This window comes from Chinchilla lanigera, unplaced genomic scaffold (assembly GCF_000276665.1).
Source record: "Chinchilla lanigera isolate Chin_1 unplaced genomic scaffold, ChiLan1.0 scaffold00009, whole genome shotgun sequence".
Taxonomy (NCBI): domain Eukaryota; kingdom Metazoa; phylum Chordata; class Mammalia; order Rodentia; family Chinchillidae; genus Chinchilla; species Chinchilla lanigera.
In genome coordinates, this window is record NW_004955410.1 from 24161346 (window position 1) to 24180207 (window position 18862).

General features: G+C 36.5%; 1 protein-coding gene across 2 annotated transcripts in view; it reads left to right on the forward strand.

Annotated features, from left to right (window-relative positions):
- The window catches only part of Dnah11 (dynein, axonemal, heavy chain 11), a gene marked incomplete at its 5' end in the record, with an annotated part of 307294 nt that overhangs the window by 116013 nt on the left and 172419 nt on the right, over positions 1-18862 (forward strand). For both annotated transcript variants that reach the window (XM_005377377.2, XM_005377378.2), the window contains 5 exon segments: positions 4000-4131; positions 8140-8300; positions 11807-11963; positions 12349-12494; positions 14300-14416. In XM_005377377.2, coding sequence (XP_005377434.2) covers positions 4000-4131; positions 8140-8300; positions 11807-11963; positions 12349-12494; positions 14300-14416 — 713 coding nt within the window.

Sequence of the window (18862 nt, forward strand, 5' to 3'; positions counted from 1 at the left end):
ATATATATATATTCCTTCCTTCTTTTCTCCTTTTCCCCATCCCAGTTCTTTCCTTTTGAACAGTTTGTTTCCCTTTCATAATATCTGTTGTACCTTTTGGATCTTATTTACTCTTTCAGATTCTTATACTAGGGAGACAATGCAATCTTTAAACATGCAAGTCTGATTTATTTCACTTATGAGTATTTTCTCTAGTTGCATCCATTTACCTGTAAAAGCATGGAGTTTATCTTTCTTTATAGCTGAGAAATACTCCATTGTATAAAAATACATTATTTTTATTCATTCCTCAGTTGATGGGCATTTGGGTTGTTTCCAAGATTTAGCTATTACAAATTGTGCTGCTGTAAACATGGGTGCTCATATATCGCTGTGGTACAATGTTTTAAATTCTTCTGGGAAAATATCCAGAAGGAGAATAGCTGGGTTGAATGGGTCCTCCAATCCTAGTTTTTTGAGGAATCTCCACACTGATTTCCACAGTAGTTGTGCCAGTCTGTATGCCCATCCACAGTGGAAAAGGGTTCCTTTTCCCCCACAGCCCTGCCAGCATTTGTTGTTGGTTGATATTTTCATGAGAGCCATTCTTTCTGGGGTGAGATGGAATTTCAGTGTTATTTTAATTTGCATTTCTTGAATGACCAATGATGTTGAACATTTTCTCATGTAATTATTTGCCATTTGTACTTCTTCATCTGAGAGGTGTGTATTCATCTCAGATGCCCATTTTTGGATTGGGTCTTTGAATTTTGTGGGCCTGGTTTTTAAAGTTCTTTATGTGTTCTACATAGAAGTCCTTTTTCAGAGGGACAGTTGGCTAAAATTTTTTCCCAATTCATGGGTTTTCTTTTCACTCTGTTGGCAATTTCTTTTGATGTGCAAAAACTTTTCAATAAGAGGAGATCCCAGTTGTTTATTCTTTGAAGTACTTGCTGTTCCATTTGGTTTTTGTTCTTGAACTCTCTGCCTACCGATATGTCTTTCTCTTCCAGTAGATTTAGTGTTTCTGTTTTAATATTTAGATCTTTGATCCTTTTTGATTTAGTCTAACTGACCTGTATTACTTTTATTTAGAAGCTTACTTGTGCATGGTCATTTATCTACTTGGCAAACACACTGACAGTCCTCAGTGGCTCTGGGGATAAGACAGTGCCCTTCCTGTCATGGAACTTAGGATCCAGAGGATGATGGATATTACATGCACACACTGAATATATCAAAACAATGATCACTTTGCTTTTGTTAAGTTTTAACTAGATTATTTATGTAATATAAAAAGCTGATTAATAAGCATCCCTACCAATGCCTATCTTTTGACCCTATAAAAAAGCATACTAGTTGGGGTGAGGTGATATCTCACTATGGATTTCATTATTTCCCTAATTATTGATGTTGAATATAATTTTACAGACCACTTGGCTAATTTATATGCCATATTTAGAAAATGACTATGCAAGTATTTTGCTTATGTTTAAGTCACATTGTTTGTTTTTCTCTGTTTTATTGTATGAGTTGCTATTTTAGGGTACTGACCCCTTATCAGATACATCATTTACAAATATTTTCTCCATTCCATGTGTTTTTATTTCTTGATTTTTTTTTTTTTTTTTTTGCTGTGCAGAAACTTTTTAGTTTGATGTGGTTCTGCTAGGGGGTTTTGTTTTTGTTTTTACTCCCTGTGTTTGCTGTCATCCCCCAAATCACTGCTAAGGTCAGTCTTAAGGAGATTTTCCCATGTTTTCTTCTAGGGCTTTTACAGTTTTAGATTTTGTTTGTAAATTTTTGATCCATTTTGTATTGATTTTTATGTATCATTTTAGGATCCAATGTAGTCTTTTTGCATATGGATATCTAGTTTTCTCTGCACCACTTATTGAAGAGACTGTCCTTTCCCAACTCTATGTTTTCTGTGCCTGTATTTAACAGTAGTTGAGAAACTTATTTTGAGGCTGTTTATTCTCTTCCACTGGCCTATTTATCTGGTATTATGCTCATCCATAGTGTTCTGATTACCACTGCTTGTAATGTAATTTGAAATCAGGATTTGTAATGTCTCTAGCTTTCTTTTTGTTTAAGATTGCTTTAGCTATTTGAGGTCTTTTGTGGTTCGGTACAAATTTTAAAATTGCTTTTCTTTTGTCTGTGAAAAATGCCATGGGAATTTTGCTAAGGGTTGCTTTGAATCTATAGATCATGTTGAGTAGTATAGACTACAAATTCTTCCAGCCATGCATTATATATTTAGAATTTGCTAAAAGCAGAACTCAAGTATTGTTACCAAATAAAAAAAAGTAACTGTAAGGTGGTGGACATGTCAGCTTACTTGCATAATCATTTCATAATGTACATATATCAAGCGCTGGGGATATAGCTCATTGGCACAGTGCCTGCCTGGCAAGCACAAGGTCCTGAGTTCAATTCCTGTTACCCCCCCCCAAAAAAGTACATATATCCAAATAGAATATTGTACATATTAAATATACAATTTTTTATTGTCAGCTGTACATCAGTATGGGCAAGCTTTCCTTTGTGTTTAAGTCTCTCTGGAATGTTTCCTGCACAGTTACTGTTCCTGAGACTTGGAGGAGGTAGTGAGGCCTTGTGAAGGTTGAAGCAGGAAGTATGAGATGCAGCTGGTAAGGCTCAGGCTCTGAAATCAGACTGTTGTGGTTGAATCCTCACATCCCTGGACTGACACTGTGATTAATGTACCTCTGAGTCAGTTTCCTCATCTATAAATTTAGGATGCTAATACATTGTTGTCAGGTGATATAAGCAATATACTTAGTCCCTGAAAAACAGTGCATTGTCAATGTATATAAACTGTGCATGTTATGAGTGTCATCTTCTTGCCTCTTCCCTCCCTTCTTACTATAATTTTGTGATCTTTCTGCAGAGTCCAGCTACATGAATAAAATGTCCAGGAATTCTGCAGAGCTTAGCATTTTCTGGGACTTGTTACTAGTACAGTAGGAAACTTGTTTTTGATAGTAGGCTGTGTAGGTCTGAAAGCTTCTCGGTGATCTGTGTTCACTTACTACCATCTCTCCCAGATGATAACACTTGTGCCATTGACTGTTCTTTGCAGAGCTAAAGGGGAAAGGGGATAACTGTATCTCACAGTACGGCACCTAGAATAAGCCAAGGCATTTTGGGTTTTTATTTTTGTGTATTTGTTTGTTTCCTTGCAAATAAGCCTGAAGGAAGGTAGGAATAATCATGCTAACAAAACAACCACCTGCGAGAGTATATTTCAAACATTCTGACCATAATTTACCATAAGAAATATTTTTACCAAAGCAAGTTCACAGGTGTATATACATGCTCAAGACAGAAAGAGTTTCACAAAAGTATACACACTCTTAGAATCTGTAATTGAATGTTTTCTCTTCAGTTCAAGCAGTTGTCAGTGTTATTCCATTTCTGTCCTTTTCATTCTATTAGTAAAGTCCAGAAATTTGAAAAATATTTATCTAAGAGATCAGTGGATGGAAACAAGAATAGGAATGTGAATAAAAGAGAACAGAATGGGACAATCTAAATATTTTCTCAGTACTCATCACTATCTTGTATTAAAAAAAAAACACCAATTGTTTAGGTGGATCTTCATAAAGAAGAAAACAAATGATTATGTAGCTCTAATTACACCTTTTTAGAAGTTAGTCTAATTTCACCTTTCAAAGCATGCAGTTTCTCCTGTTCCTGTGAAGTTGTGAGGTAGATCGTCACTAAGAAGGAGAGAGTACTCCATGAAGCCGGAAACTCTGCTTCTGTCCCTTGTCACTACTCACTGGTTCACTTATCTCCCCTGTCTCAATTCCTTCCTCTGCAGGCAAGGATAATAATATTTGTCTGTCCCTAGGATCCTTTGAAGACCAGCTGGGATAACAAATTTGGAATTGTTTTGTAAACTAAAGCACTCCTCACAAATATGAAGATTATTCAGACGTTGTTTCCTGAATTTGTAATTCTTCCTTCCTTTTAAAAAATGCCTCCTAGATTTCTCAGCTGAATACACTGATTATGCTTTTGCTGGGAGAACTTCCACCTGGTGACAGGCAGAAGATCATGACAATTTGTACCATAGATGTCCATGCCAGAGATGTGGTGGGAAAACTTATTTCTCAGAAGGCAAGTTGTGCAAAGAAATTTTATTTATTGATGTTTCCTGAACGTGTCATTTATTGTCTGAGTAGTTCCAAAAAGTCATTATTTTTTATGTCTGTATAGTTTAATTAGTCCTAAGAAGTTGTAGTTACTTGGGGTGCATTGAATGTGGGTTAGCTGATACTGTGTATTGTCCCAATCCATAAAAGTTACCCCCAAGTGACATCCCAAAGGGTTTTGCCACATTAAGAGTCTCAAATCACCTAAAAATCCAAAAGGAAGGACCTTGAGAACTCAGCTTATTCATCTCTCTATTTTCTGGATTTTCTGTTCATAATCATCTCGGGCCATTTGTCTGTGAGTTTCAGCTGTGTGACTTATACAGCCAAGAGCAATACCAGATAGAATGTCACTGAAGCCATCTCTGTGTAGCTTTGACACATTTCCCCTGAGAAATCAGTATTGGTCATAATTCTAGGTTGCTTGGGTCATCCCCTATCTTTAAGTTTATGGCTATATCATTCACTCTCTTGTAAGAAGTAGTTTTCCTAATCTTTTCAAGGTACTAATAACTTTTTTCCTTGTCTCTCTAAAAACTCCATGTGTGTTTCACATGCTGGCACTCCTAAATGTGATGGAAAATTTTCTCACCCTTTCCCACTCCCCCAGGATATACTTCTACTTGTAAATGTCAGAAGTATGTTTGTCTGTTGGAAAGCTCTGATGCATAATGCCCATCACCCACTTCCTCCTAATCCCTTTTCTGGGATCATAGTTTTAAAGTAAACTAATGCCTTTCCCAATTTGAATGCATTTATGTCTGATGAAATACTTTGTTGTTTTTCTACTCATTTCTCCATTTATTAAAATTAAAATGAATTATAATTTAGTACAAACAAAACATTTCTTCATAGAAGGAATAAATATAAATATTCCTTGACCCTGCTTCAGGATCAGTAGTGAACAATGTTTTTTAATTTAATCCAAGACTGATCCTTAAAGAACACCATTTACTATGTGTTCCCATTTTGACAATGAACTATGATAACTGTGCAGTGGACCCTTGAGTTATGAACTCACTTCATTCTCGAGGGCTGGTTGTAACTCAAGTTGGTTGTAAGTCAAGACTTTTTCCCATAAGAAATAATGGAAATACCCATAATGCATTCTGAGCCTCCCAAAGCACCCCTTAACTAAATTTTTCATCCTAAAAATGGTGGTATAATGTGTGTAATTTACCAGAAACACCAATAATTTCCCTAGTGTATTCACCAAAAAGTTATGAAGTGTCCCTAGTTTACCAGAAACAACAATTTCATACTGTACTCACCATTCAAGTTGACATCTTTGGCCTGCAGGAAGGGAGGATGAAATGGAAGGTGGTTATTATTTGGAAGGAGCATCCCCTTCCGTAAGAACATCAGGGATCTGGCTCTGTGGTGTCCTTTCTCTCCTTGGGAGAATTTGTAGCCCACTGGGACCTGCTTCTGGTTCACTAGGTCTCAACCTTTTCCACACCAAAAATTGGTCTAAGGTGGCCTGTTCCTGTCCTGTAGTAAGTATGACATGACATTGCCATTAAGCAAGTGAATGCAACGATTGGCTTTTTCTCTGTCTGGGTGGGTAGCTGTGTCCATGTTTCCAGGATTTCCTTTATTTCAGAAGAAGATCTTCACTGTACTGATTGTCAATACTCCCCTTCCTCTTTGGAAAGCTCCCCAGCTGCCTTTCTCTGTTACTCAGCCAGAAGTTGCTGAAGTTCCTCTGTAGACAGTTCCTCTGAGTGTTCCTCCACCAGCTCCTCAGCGTCACCACTGTCTACCTGCAAGCCTGTGGACTCTGCTGTAGTGACAGTGTCGTTGACCACAGGGTCAACTGAAGGTTCTACTCAGCCTTCAAAGTCTCCCTCCTGTATAATTTTAGGCCACACTTTGTTCCAGGCAGATCTCAGTGTTCTTAAAGAAACATTGGCCCAGGATTTCTCAATTAACATCACACAAGAAAGGGTGTTGTAGTGTTCCTTGCAGAGCTCTGTAAGAGTTAAATACATATCTGAGACCATCTGGAAGCACTTCTGGGACAGTTCCTTGGTGTATAGCTTCTTACAGTGAACTGTAACCTGCTACTCCATAGGCTATAGTAGAGGAGTTTTATTAGGTGGGAGGAACTCAACTGAGAGCCATGGAAATTTTTCAGCCAGTTCTTCTTCCAAATATTGTGCATGAGCAGGACCATTGTCCATGAGGAAGAGAACCTTGAGTAGTAAACCCTTCTCCTCTGGATATTTCTTAACAGTAGGGCAGAAAGCTTCCCTCATTGGCTCAAGTAAAAGTACTCTTGTTACCCAGGCTTTTGTGTTTGATCTGCACATGATCCTAGCCTGTTTTTCATGACTTTGTGTTGTGAACATTCCAGGGGTCTCAGAGCAATAATCTAAGGAAGACTTTATCTTGAGGTGACCACTCACATTGACACATAGCAAAAAGGTTAACCTATTCTTCATAGGCTTGTGGCCTGGCATTTTCTTGTCTTCCTGGGTAATGTATGTTCTCCTGGGCATTTTCTTCCAGAAAAGTCAGTTTCATCACAGTTGAAAACTTGAGAGCAAAAGCCATTTCTTTGTGTCATCGTTTTGAAGTGGTGTATGTAATTTTCAGCGGCTTTTTTATCAGCTATGGCTGCTTCACCATGCCTAGTTACTTTGTGAACCTTAGTTCCTGCTTTAAAATTGTGAAACTACCCATTACTTGTACAAAATGTTTCACTGTTATCACTCGTTGATGGATTATCCTTTACAAGATCTGCATTTATAGCCCTAGCTTTTTACCAAAATCAAATCCGCACACACATGCATCTGGGCCAATGCTTATATACACTTACATACACTTTCCTGAAATCACGAGTCTTTGTTTACAATCCTGCAAGTGGCTGGCATTTGGGTTGTAACTGAAATCATAGACTCAGATGGCTATAAACTGCCATCTGCCTTTCATTTATCCATACTAATAGTGTTTCTGCCTCATCTAATACTGTTGCTCATGACTTACTAATTTGAGTGACACATTTAGCAACACTAGCTTCCTTATAAAAATCTTTTCTTTTTAAGATTGTTGAGATGGTGGACTTCGCCATGCTGTACATATTAGCAAGATCAGTCACACAATTTCCACTCTTGTATTTGTCCATAATTTCCTTCTTTTCAATGATGATTGCTTTCTTTACCTTACCTTCCTTCTCTAGCTTCTTTTCTAGCTTTTGTGGGAGCCATTTTGATAGCAGTAATTGTAGCAATTACATAAAACACCTACCAAAATCAAATCCGCACACACAAGCATCTGGGCCAATGCTTATATACACTTACATACACTTTCCTGAAATCACGAGTCTTTGTTTACAATCCTGCAAGTGGCTGGCATTTGGGTTGTAACTCAATACTTTGCTCATAAGTTCAACCTAAAATTCCAGTCATAATCCAAATTGTTCATATGTGAGACCAGTCATAACTCAAGGGTCCACTGTACCTTGAATATGACTTATGGCTTCTTATCTATTTATATTCTTTCATCAGTGTGATGGCTTGTTTGCAGCAGAATAAATTATGATTAAAAATATACCCTTTATTTTGTACTTAAGAGATATTTTGTCTAATTCTTGACCATAAAAGAGATTTTTTAATTTTATTTTAAAGAAAAGAAATATAAACAAGGAAAACAAGGGTATAAAATTTCAAAACAAGATTGTAGGAGAGTAACAATGGTTAGTACATTGCACATTATCTTCAAAGTAGCTGCTCATATTATAAGATATAGACATGAAAATTTGATCAAACCATATAGGCACAGGGAAAAGGAAAATATATATACACGCAAGATAGTTATACTACTGATTGCTATTAGTTCATTGAAGAGATTGCTTATTTGTGAGACTTTAAAAGTAAAATGTGAGCTAATACATGTGATCAGATTAATGAATTAAAATCTTTTCCTCAGAATTATCAGGGTCTTCTGTGTAATGATTTTGCAATGATTTTAGGTTGTCAGTCCCCAGGCTTTTGCTTGGCTGTCTCAACTTCGCCACCAGTGGGAGGATATGCAGAAGCACTGCTTTGTTAATATATGTGACGCTCAGTTCCAGTACTTCTATGAATACTTAGGAAACAGTCCTCGCCTCGTGATCACTCCTCTAACTGACAGGTAACAATTATAAGTTTGAGTCAGATCAGAGAAATCAAACCAAACAAGTCCCCTAGCATAGGCAGAAATGTGTGAGAATAAAAAGAATGAATGATAAACAAATTGGGAAACTGCAGGAAAGCAGTCTGTGTATGAACTAATTATCTCAGCATTTATTTAGAGATAAAGCTGAAGTAGAGAAACAAAATTACAGAAGCTGTAATATATAAGTGGTGAAATCATGAGGAGATTAATGTGGCTCAGGGTAGCCTGTTTGAACACCAAGCTGTCTTACACCAATGGTAACATCCCTGTCACCGGACTGTCACCATCCTCCCTGCTCCACTCTCTTATTGGAAGTGCAAAAATCAATAGGAATTGCATGTTCATATTTATTTTTTAAGAATTACACCGAAAAGAGGACGAGAATCTAAGATTCGTTAAATGACTCAACAAATACTTATGAAGTACTGTGCTAAATACTGTTCTGATATTAAGCAGACAGGGCCCTTTATTACCATCAAGATTTCTTCCTAGTTGAATTTAGTGTGTGAATATGTGGGAATTGAGAAGAACAATACAGAGTAAAATATTTTGGGTGATAACATATGCTATGGGAAAATGAAACAGCGTGGTATCTTGAAAGTACATTGAAGGAGGGAGAATCTACTTTAGTTTGAGTATCCCTTCTCTTAAATGGCTTGGGACCAGATTAGATTTTAAAGTTTTTCCCCTGGAGGGTGGTTTACACTTGCATGTGTAAATTTGCATGTTTATACTTGCATGTGTAAACATCAGATTGTCTCCTTAGTGTAAGAAACTGAAACAGTAAATAAGATCCAAATGCACAATAGATATTGTGAAAAGGGAAGAAACTGCTCCAAAGGAAAGAAAACTTGGATGGGGGAAAAGCGAAAAGAAGGAAGGGAAAAGAAAAACATATATACTGTAATAACATACACACATACACACACACACACACACACACACGCACACATATATATACACAAGATAGCTAAGATAATTATACCACTAATTTCTATTAGGTCATTAAAAAGAATGTTTTGTGCTTATATTGCTTGATTAATTTTTCATGCCTAGATCTTGTAATCTGAGCAACTACTTTGAAGATAACAATACTTAATGTATTAATCATCGTTAATTTCCTATTATCGTGTTTTAAAACTCAGTATCATTGTTTTTATCTCTTTAAAATAAAAAAAAGTTCATGATCACTTGATTCCAAGTAAATATGTACATTGTCAAAATGTTGAAAGGTCAGGATATGGTCTCATGGAGGTGAATTTCTTTATTAGTATTCCAGCCTCTATTGACTTACTTGGTGGGAGAAAGCACATTAAATTTTCAGTATTTATGAGATGGAACTCATACCTTAAACTCATAGCAATACCCTCAGTGAGTCTTATCACTAAAGTGCAGCTGGGTACTTGTGGTAGTCTGGAGAGACTGGTGGCATTCTCTCACAAGCTTTGTCATTGTTCATGCCCATTGTTCACACTCATGATTTCATCATTTCTTTACTGTAAAGCTTTTATAATTGTCTAAGTTGTTCTTTTTAGTGTGTCTCAAAAAATGTTCACTGTCTTCATTATTTATGCAGTTCTTTCAGTGCGAAGGTTGATATATGTGGCTTGGTATAATCACCAGAGAAGAGTCAGAACTGTCAGTGTTAGGAGTCTACAACATGCATGCCATTGGGAATAGAGAAGAGTTAGGCAGAGCTGAGGATATAAGAGAGAGAGAAGGAAAGATGTTTTAACATTTATCAGTATGTGAAGATTGATTGCTTGCTTATTAAAATTTTAATTTAAGAAAACATCATGTGGTTTATTTGGAAGCTAAAGGAAAGTGAGGATTCTGATAGTATGGGTAGTTTTGGATAAGATGTTTATGTTACGTGCATTTCCTTTCCATTTCACCCTTTGGATTATTTATGAATTATTTACATTAATGTAATGATGCCTTTAAATACTTGCATTATATCTTATTTGATGTTCACCATCTCCTGTGAGCTAGGCAGAGTAGATATTTGGACAGGTGCAGAGCCTTAGGTCAGCCAGCTGGTCCCTGACAGACTTGTGCTACACATGGGTGTGTTGGTAAAAAGGATGTAGGCTCAGCTCTTATGGAGAGACCTCAAGATACAATGGCTTCAATAACACAAAAACTGGTGTCTCACTTTTATAACAAACCATGAGTGAGTGTGCCAGCAGAATAGACTGACAGGGAGCTGACATGCTGAATATGACTTTGACGTTTGTTTTGGTCAATGAAAAAAAAGGGCAAGGGGGACTGAGTGAAATGTCCTGAAGTGGATGTCCTAGCAGTTCTATTTCTACATGTAGGAGATTGGTTGGAGCTTGGTCCCTTCACCAATTCCTGCTAGAATGCAGGTGGGAACTGCAGATGTATGTGGCTGGCCCAAAACTTGAAACTACAAAAGGACAGATAATTCGTGTACAAAAAGTGCTGTGATTTCTAGTCTAGGAGTCTTTCCACTCAGTCTCATTCTAAAATGCACTTAAACACCCATACCTTTGAATTTATGCATGTTTTGTGCATAGTTGAGTTTTTAAAGAGGTTTCCTTTGGCTTTTTTTCATTTATTGTTCCCTTAAGTCTCATTTTATGGAGGAGAAAACTGAGGCACATTGATGTCAAAAGGCATAAGATTATTATCTGGAGATCTGCAAAACAGACTTAGTCCCTGGTGTGCTGACCTCCGTGTGTCTTCCCAGTAGATCCACTATCTATACTAAGACAAAATGATGTACAAAGTTGAAGAAACCCCAGATAAAGAACACCAGATACTTGCATTCCTTGCCATTTGTTAGTCTTTCATCCTCTTACAAATTCTGTCTTTGCAAGTTTTTTCTCAGTCCTGGATCCTTTGACTTTTCCTGCAAAAATAAGTATTATGCTGATCTATATGCATGCAAACAACACATTCAAAATGAATGCCTAAATTGTTTTGGTACAATAAATTCTGTCATTGCATATTTGCCTTATACATTAAAGTGGGTATGTATTATTTACATACTATGTATTTATATGTTTACCTACTCATCTCTTAATGTATTTATTAGGTAGCAATTTAAGGCAGTCAATGTTTAATTCATTCACCCATCCAAGATTTCCATTCTTCTTTAATAAACAGTAGCCTGAGAGGTTGTCTACCATATTAATAATATCTTTACCTAGGAATATTAGAAATTGAATTGCATTGCAAATTAAGTGTATTTGTATTCAAATGCACAGCTCTTAGGAAATGAGAATAATAAACAAATAAAACAACACATTCTTCTTAGTAGTTACAAATAGACAACCTAAAATTAAAATTCATAGAATGTAATCTGGCTCATTGCTGTGAACACATGAGAAGTACATCAGTTTTTTGTTCAATGACCACATGCTTCTTATGCTTTTACTTTAGAAAACCATTTGCCTGTAATATTGCATGGGAATTTCATGTGAGACTGTAATATTTCCCTCTTCTGTTGTACAAAGGTGTTATATTACTTTAACTCAGTCGCTTCATCTAACCATGAGTGGGGCTCCAGCTGGCCCGGCTGGTACAGGGAAGACGGAGACTACCAAAGATCTTGGTCGTGCACTTGGCATGATGGTCTATGTCTTCAACTGTTCAGAGCAAATGGACTACAAAGTAAGTTATTAAATGATGTACAAATGATATATGTTAGCATTACTCCTGTGTAGGTTGAGGCTAAATGTCCCTTATCTGAAATACTTGGGACAAAAGTGTTTCTATGTCAGATTTTTTATTTTGAAATACTTATACTTAATGAGATACTCCGTGGTGGGCACCCAATTCTAAAAACAAAATTTATGTATACACATCTCCTAAGCTTAATGTTATGCAACAGTTTTAATAATTAAAATTTCATGGTGTGGAGTTTCCCACTTCTGGCATCATGTTGGCACTCAGAGTATTAGATTTTGGAGCCTTTTGGATTTTTAGGTGAGGGATGCTGTACCTCTAAATCCCGAAGACATCCTTCTCTGAAACTCTGAATTCCCCCATCATTCAGTCCATAGGAAACATCTACAAAGGCCTGGTGCAGACAGGAGCGTGGGGCTGCTTTGATGAGTTCAACCGCATAGCTGTGGAGGTTCTGTCCGTGGTGGCCGTGCAAGTGAAAATGATTCATGACGCCATCAGAAACGGGAAAAAGAGGTGAGTGCCAGGTGGCTCTTTTGCTACAATTAGATAACAGAATAATGCACATGACTCGCCTTCCCAGTCTATTGCTGTCTCTCTCTTTCATGAAATGGGTAAGAAAATAGTTGATTTTGAAAATTTCTTTTGGACATCTTCGTGTTTTATCAGTGCCTTTTGATGTCAAATACAACCAAGGTGTATCACATCAACTACTTAAAGAATAGGCAACTTGTGTGATGCTAAATCCAGAGATCAGTTCCCAATCCTCATCTTGTGGACTTTCTGGCAGCATCTGACACTGATAGCCATTCCCTACCCTGTGACACATTTCCTTCGCATGGTTGCTGGACATCACCCCTGGCCACGGCTGCTCCTTTGCTACTTTCTTCTCATAAAATAGGGAAAGAACCTTGTAGATGGCTGCGATGATTCCATGGAAAGAGGCACCATGTCAGTGTTAGCACTCTATTTCGTTGCTTTTATCTCTTGGGCTACTCTATTGGATGTTGCGGGCCTCAGTCTCAGTACTTCCTTATCTGCATTTTCTCCCTTGGTGACTTCATCCACTGCCAGAAGTTTCAGAACTCACCTCTGTCCTGAGCACCCCCAGAGGCCCAGACATCCTGTCACCTTGTCTCTAGGCTTGCCAGAAAAGACTGTTGATATTCCTGAAGACTCCACATAACGTCTCATAATCCTCTTCTATTTAATCAAAATCCCAGTCTTTCCACAAGTGCCTGTCTTATTAGGTATCCCTTCCCAGCAGGTGATACCTTCATGTTCTTCTAGTAACTTGGGGCAGAAACTTTCCAAGTACATCTGAAATCTCACCAGTCTCGTGATGCCAGAAGACAAAACATAACTGACACTTATGGCCTGATGGCTTAATTTAAGAAATAAATATTATAGTAAAGAGGACAACTCTGGTTCTCTTTAAAACATTTTTATTTCATACAAATGCAGCCTCATTTATCTGGCTTATCTATTCCTCTAAATTTTTTTGTAGTATTCTCAGCTAGCCATCTTGTGTGTTGGAACATTCTATTTCCCATTCAGTGAAGGATTATCTAGTCACTTGGAACTGTGAACCCATTCTAGAATCTTCTAGTTTATCAGTGGGTACATATCTTATCATCACATGGGCCTGAGGTCCCACTTTCCTATATCTGGTTGTCTGTTTTCTTATACATCCCTACCCTATTGACACATTAGAGAAATTTCTTTTCTCTTTGATCTCAAGCCATATTTTATTTAACTTTTGGCCAAAATCTTACTACTTACGGTATAGGTGGACTCTGAACATTCAGTCTGGTAGACTCTGAACATTCAGTCTGGCTCCAAAGGTAGCTGTCCTAACCACCATGCTCTTCTACCTTTCAGCAGTACTTAGTAGAAATCTACTGAATAAGCAGAAGAGAAGGAGAGCAGGGGAGCAAACAAACAAAGATTGAAGAGGGTGTTCCCTTCCCCTTGTAGCATGAACATTCTCTACTGCATGGTGTCCTACTCAAGGAGTTTTCCCCACATTGAAGGCAAAAATGCCCTCTCATTTCATTAAATGTTAAAGTATCCAAGCCCTCATTTGTGTATTTTAAGATACTGTGGCTCTGCAGAAATACTTCTTGTAATTCCTCTGGGGTGATGGAGGATGTTTTTAATATATCTGCTTCAAAATATGTATGCTTATGAATTTTAAAGCAAATGACACAGAATAAACAGCTTCTTAATAATAATTTGCATTTTGCAGTGGTTTGCATTTGTCAATGTGCATTCATATTCAATGAACACATTTAATTCCATCAACATTCTTTCTGTGGTAGATTTGTATTTCTTGGAGAAGCTATCACACTGAAGCCATCAGTTGGAATATTTATTACTATGAACCCAGGATATGCTGGTCGAACTGAATTGCCAGAAAATCTCAAAGCTCTTTTCAGGCAAGTGTTTTGCTTTGCAGCTTAGCATCTGGTGCGCTTATGCCACCTAACGTTGTTGGTTTGCACTGTTAACTGATTTGTTTTTTCTTGAGGGTTCCTGTGGAAAATTCATTTCTTTTGGATCCCTTCATAAAAGAATGTTTTCCTCATGGTAAATTAACCCTTGTGAATTATAAAATCTGGACAGAAAATCACTATTTAAAAGTTACAGTATATAGTAAATCCAAATGGTAAATATTAGCTATTGTGCTACAGTGTTTTGTGATATGCATATTTCAAAAATTAGGAAATATTGGGGAAAATAAAAAAATTTTAAAAAGCATCACCATCAGAAATTATTGTATTTTTCTAGTCTGTTATAATTTATGTTTATGCTGTTAGATATTACAGTAGTCAAAATATCTACTTAATTCTCTTCATTTAATATTTTGACATACATATTTTATTATATTGCCAAAAATTCTTTGGAAATTTTAAGTAGCTCCAAAATAGTCCTTCTCATTGCTCATCAGTGTTTTCTTAACCGTCCCTTATTGTCCTACAGATAGAGTCTGTTTCCTTCCTTTCAGTTTTTTATGATTATAAGGTGGCAAGCTCTAAATATCCATCCACATGAAAAATTATTCTTGTTTCAGATTATTACTCTAAAATTGATTCCTAAATGTAGAATTACTAGGTGATGATTATGATACCTATCTCAGAGAGCATTTTTGGAAAGCAGGTCATCAACAGGTATCATAATCAGCCACAGCCTGTAAGAGAACCTGTAGAGGTGTACGTGGCACTAACTACAATTAACTTGTCTTTCACATCACTGTGTTCAGACATAGCTAAATGTAATGCCACGCTCCCCTTCAAGTGTACAGTTGGTGACATGCGATGGCAATCATGATATAGATTTTCCAAACCACCAACCATTGTCTTGTGCCCCTGAGGTCGATCCCCTTATTCTAGATTTAGTTTCTGTGATTATAGATTAAAATTCTTTTTTTAGAGTTCATGTAAACGAACCCAGACAGTTATGTACTCACTTGTATCTGGCATCTTTATTTGAACATTATGAGTTTGAGATTCATCTAAGTTGTTGAGCTTATCAGTAATCTGTCACTTTTTATTGTTCAGTAACTTTTTATTGTTCAGTAATAGATTTATATTCTATTGTGTATGCATTTTGCTGTTGATTCATTTACTAGTTGATGGACATTTGCAGTTTGCAGTTTGGGTCTACTATGAATACAGCAGCTATGAACATTCATGTAAATCTTTACATGAGCACATTTTTTCATTTCCTTTTGGAAAATATCTAAAAATGGAATTGCTGGCTCATATGGCAAATGCATGTGTGTGTTTTACTTACAAGATTCTATAATCTTGTGAAAATATACTATCTTACAACCTCACTCTTAATATAAAGTGACTATAGTCACTTTATATTCTTATCAAAACCTGGTATTGTCAGTCTTTTAGCCAAGCTAATATATAGGTTGTTATGTGTCATTGTGAGTTTAGTTTGCATTTTCATGAACACTAGTGATGCTGAGCATTTTTTTATGTACTTACTGGCCATTTGTACACCATCTTTTGTGAAATGCTGTATTCTATATATAATTTCTTTATTAAATACACACTTAGGAAAGTTGTTCTGTTATTTTTGTGGCTATCCTCTTTATTGTTTTAAAAGGAGCCATCAAAGATAGAAGTTTTAAATTTGATGAAATACAGTTTTTCTGGTGCTAGGGATTGAACCCACAGCCTCTTGAATGCTTGCAAGTGTTCTTCTACTGAGCTACATCCCCAGCCCTTATTTTGTTTTTTTTTTTTATATGCTATTCAAGAAAATTTATCTAGCCCAATCTTGGAAAATTTTTCAACTATGTTTTCTTCTACATGTTTTGTTGTTTTATAGCTTTCATATTTTTCCTTTATTCTGTTAATATGCTGAACTATCTTGATGGATTTTTAAAAAATACTGAACACTCTTCTAATGTTGCATTCCCAGGACAAACCCTACCTGGTCAGGAAGAGTTTACGTGGATTGCTGGATTCAGTCTGATACTACTTTGTTAAAGATTTATTTTAATCTATGCTCTGAGGGATATTGGTCTGTACTGTCCTTTCTTGTCATCTTTGTCTAGCTTTGGCATTAAAGTAATGCTGACATCATGAGATTAATTGGCAAATGTTCTCTGTTTCCGTAAGATTTTTTGTGGATTGCTGTTATTTGTATTAAGTATCTGATGAATTAATACTGAAGCCATCTGGACCTAGATTTTCCTTCATGGGGATCTTTTATGTAATGAGTTCAATTTCTTTAATAGATCTGAAGTTACTGAGGGAGTAAATTTCTTCTTGAGTTAGTTTTGATAATGTACATCTTTTACGGAACTTATCTGAGTTATGTAGATTATTAAATATATTGGCACACATGTTTTATGATATTCTTTTATTATCTGTAGTGATGTTGTGAATTCCATGCTAGAAATGGGTAATTTGTGTCTTTTCTCTCTTTTTTAATCTAGGGAGATGCCAGAGACTTACCAGTTTTATTTTTTAGGAGTTCTTTAGGATTAATAATATTTTTCTTTAACTACTTAGTATGCCTTCAAAATAATATGCCACTTTACATATATTGTAAGAACCTCTGTAGTTTTTAGTGTAACTTTTTAAAAAAAAATTTTGAACTTAAAAATTTTTTACCTGTCAAGATATTTGACCAACTTTTATTTGTGTTTGCTTCTAATTTTATAGTATTCCTTTTAAAATGTAATTTGTATGATGAGAACTTATTTGGGTAGCTGATATGAAACAAGCATCTAAATAATTCTCTTCTGTAGTAGCTAAGCAAGTATTCTAACATTCTGTATTGTATGCTTTGCTTTCCTCATAATGATAGCTTTCTCTACTACACTTATTTTATGATGTCTAATTTTCTTGAAAAAAATTCTAGAGAACAACTATCTTGGGAGTGAATATAATGATTTCAGAACAGTTCTGTGTGAAAACTGTATACCTTTCCAGGTTTTTTGCATTTATGACCCAGTTTATTGTGCATTTTAATTTGGGTCTCAAAATCTGAATTTGTTTTGTGGCATTTTCATAAATTTGGTTTAATATATTAAGTACAGCATCCTTTACATTGGGGTGCCACTAATTTCAACAAAATTTGAAGGAATACTTGGATGAGTGGAGGGAATATTCTCTGGACCTAAGAATTTCTTAATTTTGCCACCTACCAACCATGTGGCCTAGAGAATGTGCTACAATCTCTGGTGACACCTGTCTTCACCTCTGTAGACATCTCATAGAGTTGTGAGAATTAAGTGGGACAGTGCATACAACCTGATATGGCGTGAAGTGGTCAGTACATACTATTACCTGTAGGCTGGGGGTGTGGCTCAGTAGTAAAGTGTGTACTTAGCATGCACAAGGCCTTGAGTTCAGTCTCCAGCACCATACAAACAAATTAGTATGTGTGTGTTTGTGTACGTTTTTTGGTACCAGAAATCCAACTCAGGACCTTGTGCTTGTCAGGCAGGCACTGAGCTACATTCCCAGCCCCAAATTAGTATCTATATTAATATAAGTATAAAATAAGAAAATACACTAGCCTTTTCTCTCTCTTATTTACTCTTCATCTTTCCTTCTCTACTGTGATGAAAAGTAACCAATGTGGAAAGGAAATAGGGGATTAGCATAGATAGATGAAGTATTCAGTAACCCAAATCCAATAAAACTTCGTAGAATGTTTAGGATTAAAATTAGATGTGCATAAAGTACACTATAATTACATTTACAAAAATAGGTGGGTAAATATTATTGGGATGTGCAGCTTGAAAAGTCTAAAATCACGGGCTTGTTTATTTGCTCTTGCTCCTTTTGCACTTAATTGAGTGGAATTTTTTTTTACATGTTGCTGCTGTTAAGCACAAATAGTAAACACTAAATTACATATCAATTTTTTCATTTAATAAACTACATCACAGAACAGTTGATTCTCAAACCCCATGACTTCATAATTGCTTACTTTAGTCGTATTCATGCCCTGGGCTCTGTCTGTACGCTGGTGACCTGCTACTGCACGGCATCTCCCTCGCCAGCTGCACGTGTAGTGACGGGTTGGTAGCTTGAAAACAGCAGTGGGAGAAGGATCTGTTTCATGGAAATCAGCAAAGCTGTTTTCTGGACAGCTGCTGGTTCAGCCTTGACCAGCACAGCCCTAGCTGCAGGTACAGGCTGGCCTCTAGCACAGAAGAACATCGCTGTTCCTCTTTCTGCAGTGACAACTTAAAACACAAGAACTTCAGAGGCCAGAGATGTGGCTCAGTAGTAGAGCAACCCTCTGTTAAATCCCCAGCACCAAAACAAGCAAATTAAAAAGCAGTAAATTAACATAATGCATCCACAGAATTTTTTTAAATCCTCCATCCAGACTTTTGCATTTCCAAC